Here is a 10,984-nt window from a genome sequence, read left to right as displayed (position 1 = left end):
ATCTCCGTTATTTATGCACCGATTTTGCTGATTTTAAATAGCAAACTTCTCGAAAGCATGTCTGACAGAATTATTGAAGATTTGGATCCCGAAGATATCTGGGGTCTTCAGAAAATTGATTTCAACAGACAGACGGACAGACAGACGGACATGGCTTAATCGACTCCGCTATCTATAAGGATCCAGAATATATATACTTTATAGGGTCGGAAATGAAAAATGTAGAAATTACAAACGGAATGACAAAAATATATACCCTTCTCACGAAGGTGAAGGGCATAAAAATTAGGATACTACCTAAAATAAGGTAAAAACGATTTATTATTGTTCAAGAAAATCATATACTTGGTGATACTTTAGTTTCAATTTTGGTTATAACTTGGTTATTTTTTATAGTAAAATTTTAATTTTGTACACACATGTAATATGATGTAGTGAATCGTAATCAATAATAAAATCAGTTTCGAATTTTTTGATGATACATTGTTTTGCATTTTAGGTGACGATATGTAAAGTATCTCCATTATCCGTTTCTTAAAATTATTCCTCTTCTAATTTTTCTGAACTTTTGTCCGATTCATCTTCGCCAGAGCATTCACAATATTCACATTCATCTGATTCGCTGGAGCTTTCCGAGGTTGGACAATCAACTGGACATTGATGTAGTTCTCGTTTTTCTGTACACGGATCATGTTCGTCATGTTTATCAATTCTAAACCACTGGCATTCGTATGCACCCTGTGAACATTCGATTGCTACTATGCCAGTATCTTTTTCTATATTACAATCACAAATCAACTGAGGACAATTGCATTTATAACAGCGTGGAAGATTAAGACCAATATTTTTTGGTTTTTTCTTCCGCTTTTCTTGTACATTGATGGGAAGAGTTGATGCAGAGGTTTTCCTAAAACCACCAATTAAATCACAAGAGTTGGATGCATTTTCTAATGGAAACTCTTTGTTTGGCAAATTCTCGATAAACGTATTCATTTGTACAATTTTTTCACATTTCTCGACACACAATGGTTTTTCGTTGTTCAAATTAGTTGGTGATTTTGTTCCAATAATAACCCTTTTAACACAACCTCTGGGATGAAAATCTTCAATTACTACGGGATCGGCACGACTTTTTAAGCGATCATGTAATTCTTGGTAGATTTTTACAATTTGCTTGGCATAATTTTGATGTGCGTGGAAAAGCAGAGGTTCGTACGTTTCAAACACGTTGATGGTTCTTGTGGCAGCATGTTGCCATATGAATTCTTGTTCCTTTAGTATGACAGCCTCAGTAATAGGACTTCGTATACTGTAGTCAGGAGTTCCATGATAAAAAGCTTTTACAGCTCTCTTAACAATGCAGTATGCCAGCATAGCTTCTATATGAGTCATCATGCATTTACATTGAAATTCACAGATCATGTCACTTCTACAAATGCCTGCATCCTCGATCACATCAAATCGATGTCGTTTGATATCGTAAAATTTAAATGCTTTGATTACTATACATTTAGCTGCTTTGGCCTTGCAACGGTGTATGCCACATACAATCAAAATCTACAAAATATTTCGTTCTATGGTTAAATATAAATCATATTTAAGGTCATATGTATTTATGTATGTACCTCAACCATTGTATCTGCTACATCATTAATATTTTCCATAAACAGTGGATCGATGGATGTCGGTATTGAACATATGTTGAATTCATGCTTGTAGTATGGACTCTTTGGTGGTTGGCATTTTGATGTCATAATTTTATTTTGTAATGGAATGTTTTTAAGAAGTTTACAAATTCTTATGTATGTTTACAAATAATTTTGTATTTAATTTTTGTAATTATTAATATGCCAACAATTATATATTTTGTATAGTTCAGTGTTTCCCAAGCCTTTTTAAACAGGCCAACTTTTTGCAACACCCTGTCTATACCTGATAAATTTGTATTATGATAAACGTCAAAATGGTTGTCAAGATAAAAAATGATCAGGTATAGTCCCCATTTATTAGTATTATTGCATCGTTATGACAAAATTGTTAGTGTTTTGCTCAGACAACTTTGTCTTGACAACAAACGTCATTTATTGTTATGATAAATATTTGTCAAGTATAGACAGGGGGTAACATATTCGTATATAATTTTTGTGTTGGTCCATGGTAGAACTAATTTCTTAATTTCCCTGACTTTTTCCTTTCCTGAGAGGAAATTTAAAAATGTTTTCATTCCCCGGAATTCCCGGGAATTTTTTAATACTAAATCAAACCAAAAAACCAGTAAAATTTTTTCGAATATACTATTGTCTTGGAATTTTACTAGAACCGTTTTAAAAGAAGTATAAAATTACTATATGGTTCTACAATTATTTTCTATAAATATGAATATCCTTAAAAGTTGTAGAGCTAAGCTCCTTAATTATTCCTTTAAGAACAAACTATTTCAATTTGATTCATTCTTAATCATAGAATTTTTTACTTTGGTTTGAGTTGTGTGAGAAAAATTCGGTTATTTTAACCGTAATGCTATTCTGACAACTGACTATCTGTTGCTAGAACCGATAGCATTTCTGGATATAATGAATCATTCAATTAGCCAAACATTTTACCATATCAATGAAAATGAATATTGTAATTTTACGATATCTTATAAAGAAATTCCCGAAAATTTCCAAAAAAATATTCCCGAGAAATTTTTCCCGCGTATTTTTCTCTACCTATAACGTCAAACAAAAGAAAATTATAAAAAAAAAGTAAGAGAGCTATATTCGGCTGTGCCGTATCTTATATAGATACCCTTCACCAAATTATACTTCAAAATAAAAATTTTAAATATTAAACAAGAAATTTTGTTTTTAAAGTTGTTTTTTAATTTTTTGGAAAAAAAAATTTGGAATTGATTTTTTTAATTTTTTTTTATAAATTTAATTTTTTTTAAATTGTTTTTGTTTTTTCAATTTTATGTTTAATATTCAGCGTAAAAACTGAAAAAAAAAATTCGGGTTAAAAAATATTTTGACCCATTATAGGTCCAACATACTATGGTCTTTGCAAAGGTCTTTGGAATATCTATAATTAGATATCCATATTGTCTATATTAATGACTTAGTAATCCAGATATAGGTCAAAAATAGGTAAAAAATCGAGGTTGTCCTGTTTTTTCCTTATATCTCAGCATTTGTGGATCGATTTTAAATACATAGCAACCGAGCCGGAAGAATTCCGGAGATTTTGATGTATGAATCGTGTATGTAAGTTATTTGGGGGCTTCGGAAAGTTGGTTTTAACAGACAGACAGACGGATATACATATATATTCTCACGAAGGTGAAGGGTATAACAAAACGAAATGTCTAAGACTAAAATAAATTAAATTGTGGTTGTATTAAAAAAATATATTTGGGGGATTTCATGCCAACTACTGAAATCGATGTCTTCGGGATGAAATGCACCAAGGTTAGTTCTATTGGATAGAATCAGACACAATTTTTTAACAAGATCGGTGGAGAGTTAGAGGTGGTAAAAATTTGACATTTTGGCCAAACAGGTGTTTTTTCTCATCCATGTAACTTATATAGAACAATATGTAATTGGTCTTAGCAAAATGTGTCCCAAATAGTTTAAAAAAATGTTGACATTTTTTTTCCGATATCAAACATTTTTTTGATTTTTTTTCAAAATGAGCCTTTTTTGAAAAGAAAGCTTAGATATTTTCATTGAACACCCATTTTGTCGCTTAGTGGGATGTAAGTAGGATATCTCTCAAAATAAATGTTTTGTAACTCAAGATATAAAATTTTAGATTTTTTTGGCAAAATCTAAATCTTTTTTGAATTTTTTTCAAAATGGATTTTTGATGGTTTTTTAATTTTTCTCAAAAGAAATTTAAGAGCTTTTTGGTCTCTTAGTGGGATAGACACCAAAATAAATGTTTTAACTCAAAAATTGTATGTCTTGAGTTACAAAACATTTATTTTGAGAGATATCCCACTCGTAGAATTAGGTTTTCTTTTGACCCAAAAAATAATAAAAAAAAGTTATCGATATAGAACTGACCCAGAGAAACTTTTTTTTACAGATCTAACTTTTCCCTGTGGGCAGAACCCCCGCCGATAATTGACCCCTACTATTTGTCGCATAATGTAGTTAATCCAAAATACCATCATCTACCAGCCATAAACTGTAGACGTTTCTGATTTCAGGAGACATATCAATGCTTGTTTTTAAACTATTTCCATAATGGAATATACCTAATTATTAGGTTCTAATACCTAATAGCAATAATATTTTACTGAAACAAAAAAAATCAACAACATACCATTAAATATTTTACAGACACTCGATCAAACAATAAATTAAAACAAAACCACAAGGCCAGTGATCTCTTCCAAATAAAAGTGATGACTTTGTTTTTTCTTTCTTCTTTTTTTAGAATCAACTAAACTCCTTCTTAAAGAATTCAAACGTTTTACTGCAAATGGCAACAGATGATGATGATGATGACATGACGATACAAAATATACATAAATTTATCATTGTTATACGACCATGTCTGTCCGAATATATGGCCGTAATAACGGCGCTATAGCGCGAAATTTAAGTCATGAAAAGAAAACGTTTTTGTTTTGATTGTTATTTTGAAATCTTTTTGATACATTTCTGTCTTTGTTTTTGGTGAATAAAAGCCAAATGGACAGGTAGTAAACTGCATATCACTGATTGTTTAAAAAGTAAGAACCAAAACAAAAGATACAACAATGAACAACAACCCCATGAATTAGATGAATTCCAAAGCAGCCAACAACACATCCATCCCAACACATCTGAGGACGTCTAAAGACGCGAGACGTTAGAGAGCAAACAAATGATTGAAGGGACTAAAGAAACCATTATTTGTATGCGAAATTATTCGTGTGCGTATTTATATGCAACTATTTGAAGATTTGATTTGTGATTTGAACGTTTAGTTTTTATGAATTCTGACAAGAGCCAATGCTTTTTGAATCCTGATAATTGCCTGGCTTTGATTCATATAATCAAGCGGTTTGAATGTTAAATTTGCGTTATAGTTCCTTGGAATTTTGTCGGCCTGTATTTGTTTTTGTATTGTGATGACTTTTAGGATTTTCGCAAAAAAGAGCTTATAATATTGCTGGCATTATCTTTTTTAAAATGAATTTAATATTGTTCTTCTTAGCAGAATAATATACTACGTATTGTATCAAAGAAAATCAATAAATTTATGTTGGATGTTGGCTTGTTTTTAATTAGAGAACATGCTTAGAACCTTCTCCATTCTTCAAAGATTGACTTAATCGACAAAAATTCACCTGACCACTTCTAAAATAAATACTTACTACTTAAAACATGGATATAAATAAGTTTTAAAATTACAAAACATCTTGTATATCTAGTTCTAGCACATTAACACAAATACTACAGAAATTTTAAAATCGTACGGTGAGTTTTCGAGATATTTCCAATTTTAGGTTTTCACTAAAACATTTGAATTTTTGAAAATAAATTACAAAAGGGGTAAATATTTAAGTCGGTCCATACTGATCCTTAAATGTTAAAATTTCTAATTAGGGACAAATATTAATACGTATACATATTATGGTGGTCCCCCTAGAAAGATTCTCAAAAAACTATATGCAAGCAACATCCATTCCTTAGAATGTGAAGTTGGAGAATCCACGATTTTCTGTGACTAAGGAACATGTTGAAGAATTGTTGTGACTACAACGCTAAGCATACAATATTGGGGTTCCAGATTAATGAATCCCAAAGGCAGACAGCTGTACAAGACACTAGTTGATCGTAAAAATTGCTTAGGTTTTATATCATCTGGTCAGCCTACTTATTGGCCTTGTGATCCTAGAGTAATCCCTGATCTAATAGATTTTGCCATATCAAGGAATTTAAATAGAAACTCTATTACTGCAGAAATATCATATGAACTATCTTCTTCTGATCATTCTCCCGTTATACTAAACTATTACGGCCAATATACATGGTCCCATACTAAAGCTTTATTATTCAAGACTGATTGGTTGAAATATAAAAAAATACATCAGCAGCCATATCCACACTGAATATAACATACAGTGTGAGGAGGATATCAATAATTGTGTCAGAGACTTAAAGTCTCTAATATTTTCGGCCTTGAATTACTCTAATTCCTCCTAAACCTAAAATGTATATTTCTATGCAGAAACTAATAGACTCCTCCTCGAAAAGCGGAGATGTAGAAAAGATTTGCAACACAACAGATCTCCTGCTGCTAAGCAGAGTTTAATGATACCCAAGCCAGGAAAGAATTTGACATTGGCATCATCCTACAGACCTATTAAACTATTTGAGAAAGTAGTCCAAAGGAAAATTTTAACATTCTTAAATAGTAAGACATTATCCCAGATTAACAATTCGGATCATCACGGTACAATTGAGCAAGTTAACCACCTACTTGTAGAGATACGAAAATCTTTCGAACTAAAAAATTACTGTTGGGCAATATTTTTAGATGTTGCCCAAGCTTTCGACAAGGTTTGGCAGAAATGTGTAATACACAAGATTAAATGCCTACTGCCTTCTAGTGCACACAAAATACTAGAGTCTTACCTATCGGATCGCTTGATTAGGATAAAATGCGGCGATTATGTGAAATGCGACTATGCGATCAATGCAGCTGTACCTCAGCGAAGTGTTCTACGACCAATCCTGTACCTATTGTAAACCTCTGATTTGCCCGAGTCCGAAGAATTAACCATTTCCACCTTTGCAGATGACACTGCTATTCTTAGTTCTCGTGTGGACTTAAGAAACCCAGATAATTATCTCAGGCTCGTGGATACGTGGTTAAAAAAATGGAGAATACAAGTGAATGAAATCAAAAGCAAGCACATAACGTTTTCACTTAGGAGAGGAAGTTGTCCACCAGTGACATTAAACATTGAGAACATCCCACAATCTGATCACGTTACATACATTGGTATTCATTTGGATAGACGCCTTACTTGGCTGATCTAACCGGACTGCTTTCCTACCGGATGTGTTAAGAGCTCTTTTAAAAATGCTTTCTATTTATTGGCTTTAGAAACATGGACCATTCATTCTACATGAACCAGGTTTTCTATCAACGGACAAGTTCTCCCGATACTGTTTAATAACATTGGAGTCAGTTTAAGGCAGACCTTTGATTGTTTGCCCAACTTTTTGTAGGACACACTTTTTTCTTGCCATTCACTTAAATCAGATTAACAACAAATGAACATAATTGACATTAAACATAATAACTGACATGCTTTACGAAGGTAACTTGATCAAAAAAAAAAAAAATCAAATAATACTTATGTTAAAAGTTTTAATGAAAAACGTGTATTAAGATTTTTTCGAACTCAGTACTTAGACCGTTTTCAAAAGCAAAGTTAAATTAAACATACTCAAAGCTATGACTTCGATGAAACTTTTATTTCATTATAATGCTTGAAACTTACCATTACCGCCTCTAGATTGGTTGCAGTAGTCGATCCTTTTGAGGAAGTTTTCGACTACTTTTTCGCACATTTCTGAAGGTATCTCTGCACCACAAAAAAGTCGAACGGCTTAAATCGCATGATCTTGGTGGCAAATTGACTTCGCCAAAAACGTGAAATTACGTGTTCTGGAAAACAAAATCGGTAGTGTTGTGTGGCTCGTGGCACAGTCTTGTTGAAACTACATATCGTTCAGTTCATAATCTTCAATTGCATACAAACACCAGTCGGTTAACATACGGCCATAGCGCTCTGAATTGACGGTGAGTAACGGTTCTTCCACCGTCATTTTCGAAAATATATGGTCCAATGACATCTCCATAATGAGCACCAAAGAGACACTTTTTCCGGCTACAATGGCATTTGTCTAAAATATATTATAAATTATATTATTCGGTGTTGTTTCTTTATAATTTTGTTCAAAATTTTGTTTATATAATATTTTTTTTAATTTTAACATGAAAATAAATTTATTCGATCCACAATTGTTGATTGAATATTTTTTTTATTCGAAATTGTAAAATTTTATTTATTTGAATAAAAATTATATTTTTTCCTTGGTTATTCGAATAACATATCTACTAAATACACTACCCTTCTTAACTATATTTATAAATTGTTTGTTGGCCAATTGGTTTTTATCAAAAGAATTACTTGTTGCACAGCCCAACTAATTGTTTTTCCCACTAAACTTTAATGATCGAATTTCGGAATTTCTTTTCTAACAATTAGGTTTCAAATTAATTTGTACAATAGACCATTATTACTAATTGTTAAATGTTATTTGCCTCTTTGTTTGATGGCATTTGAATGAGTTTTTTTAAAGCTTTCTAATCAATACTTTAAACAAAATTCATTGCGACTCATTACTTCTGTTTGTATGCCCGAGTATCTATGTGTCTATGGTTGTTTGTGTATTTGTTTGTATATGTGTATTGGGCGAGTGTATGTGTGATTACATTATGAATAATGATTGTGGGAAATTTTCCTGAAGGCCCAAACAAAACTAAAATTTTAATACTTACAAAATGATGTTGTACCCACACTTTTCTGGGCGATAAAGTTTTTCTGATTGTTGCTTGTTTTTGTTTGTTTGCTGGTGTTTTTTTAGTCTATGTGTGTTTTTGTTTTTCTCCAGGTATTTTTCGTTGTTAACTAAAATATAACAACACAACATCCAGCAACAAAAATAATAATAACAACAGTAATAACAATAACAATATTATTTCAATAATAACAACAAATGTAAACAAAAAGTATCATGAGAACATTTTTCAAAAATTATTTAATTTTTTTTTTATTTTAATACGCATTAATTAATGCCAGACCTATAGAGGTACAATTTCGTAAAACATTGTTGTAACTAATATACTTTAAAATAAATTAATGAAATCACTTTCTTAGCCACCGGCACTGTCCGCCCGTCCCCAAAATAAGAAAAAGAATTAAAATCGTTTCACCAGTCACTATTAAAATATTCTCTCTGAATTAGCGTGACACATGATATAAAATTCAAAGTTGAAAATTTGTGTCAAATCGGATAATGCTAAACCACACTCCTCCGATCTGATTTTTTTTTCCAGTTTTTGCTGAAAAATGTGTTGCAAATATGTATAACGAATTATTACAAATTTTCATAGAAAAATTTTAAGTTAGTATTAAAAGACAAAAATAAAATTGCAATAATTTATTTACTAAAATAAATGTTGGGAGTTTTAGCACATTAAAATATTTTTAAAAAATTTGTTCTTGTTAAATTAATTTTTGGAAGCGAGATTGTGTGGGAGACTAATTATGGAAACTGGGCGGTACGATTTCTTTATTTTATTTGGATACCAACATTTTTTAAATGTTTTGTGCTCGGTAAAGTGATTTTTAGAAGTGTAATTAAATGTAATTTCATTTTATATAAAACATATTTGTGGCGAGTTTTGTGTGCATACCACTATAAATCATACATTTATGATCGAAAAAGCCGGGAAAAGACGTCACTCAAGTGATATCATAGCCTGTTGTCAATATTCTCAAGTAACAACTTTTCAAAAAGGGAGTTGCTGTCATTTGAGGGTCATAAACGACTGAGGAGATTGGAAATACTGGATCTGGTCAGATAATAAATTTATTTTAGGTTAAGATTTTAATACTTATTGTAAAATTCTTAAAAGAAAGATTCAATAAAGAATATAATAAAAAATGATCGAAAAGGTCCTATTTCTGGAGGACATTTTTAACGGCTGTCCATGTAGATGTTTTCATCGGCAGCCAGCAAGACGGAGAGACGAGCTGATATCGTTAAATCGACTCAGAAAGTGATTCTGAGACAATCGGTATACTAAAAGATGACTGTTACACTAATATTTTTGAACGTTACAAAAATCAGTTCAATAGCATCATAAAAGAATACTGTTTTGATACCTAAAATAAATTTTAAATTCCATTCTTAGTGTGCGTGTTATCGGAAATTTAATCTGGTAGATATCATGTTTAAAATATGGCCAATATGGATATCAAAATATTTGTTGTGACAAGTAAATACTCGTAGTGGTCATAATATTGTGATTTTGCTGACTACACTGTCCACCAGCATTTTTGGACCAGAACAGCGACACTATAATTCTGAAAGGAAATGTTGAGAATTTTTTACAGTGGGTAAATGTTTTAATTTTTTGATAGAAGGGAGATAATTTTTCTGGAAGATCTTAATCCTCTAGATGCTCTCTTTAGGTGTCAAAAAATCAAAAAAAGTCCTCTCAAAAAGGATATTTAATTATTAAAATATTCTAAGAAAATGTTTGTAGAAAAAATTCAATGGGATCACCAAATTTACCAAAGTTGCAAATAAAGCTCTTTACGCTTAGTTAGCAAAATCTATTTATGATCCGAATGAGCTGAACACATTTTTTGCCGTTTTAGGAATTTCGGTATTTGAAAATAAAAAATGGCAAATTTTATAATGGCATTGAATTACATTTTACATTGATTCAAATTTTATATTTTTCTTTATGGAAAATCATATATAATAATTTTATTTTTTAAATTTAAATAATATAGGATAAAAATATAATAACAAAGTTCGGAACTAATGTAGACCTAAATGACCTGAGTTTTTTTTTATAAAAGTGCCACTGTTATGTTATTTACAATATGATAGTAAAAAAACTTTGCATGTAATTCAGTAACATATAGAACTATACAATTATGGATCTTCATCGGAAAACGGTGCTTTGTGTTTTTAAAATTATTTACTCAATTTTTTTTGTAAATTGTCCAAGTTATGATTGGGCTGGGGATAATTATGTCCGATTAAGTGAGCCAAATTTTACTTCACACGCATTTGCATTAAGTTCTCCTAAAAAGTTCATATAAAAATTGTATATAGTCCCGAAGAAAATTTGTTTCTATAAAAGAAAAATATATGGAATTTTTTTGGGAAAAAACTTAAAAAATAGGCCATTT

At 30.9% G+C, this 10,984-nt stretch overlaps 1 protein-coding gene across 1 annotated transcript; it reads right to left on the bottom strand.

Annotated features, from left to right (window-relative positions):
• Positions 1-440: 440 nt before the first annotated feature.
• Positions 441-1,807, bottom strand: LOC135955803 (uncharacterized). Its single transcript, XM_065506168.1, has 2 exons — positions 1,626-1,807; positions 441-1,557 (listed from the first exon to the last, which is right to left on the bottom strand). The coding sequence occupies exons 1-2, from the start codon at positions 1,752-1,754 to the stop codon at positions 541-543; spliced, it is 1,146 nt and encodes a 381-aa protein (XP_065362240.1). The 5' UTR covers positions 1,755-1,807; the 3' UTR covers positions 441-540.
• Between the last annotated feature and the right edge of the window lie 9,177 nt (positions 1,808-10,984).

This window comes from Calliphora vicina, chromosome 3 (genome assembly GCF_958450345.1).
Source record: "Calliphora vicina chromosome 3, idCalVici1.1, whole genome shotgun sequence".
NCBI classification, from domain to species: Eukaryota; Metazoa; Arthropoda; class Insecta; order Diptera; family Calliphoridae; genus Calliphora; species Calliphora vicina.
The sequence above is the reverse complement of the archived record's forward strand: the minus strand, read 5'-3'. Positions and strand labels throughout refer to the sequence as shown.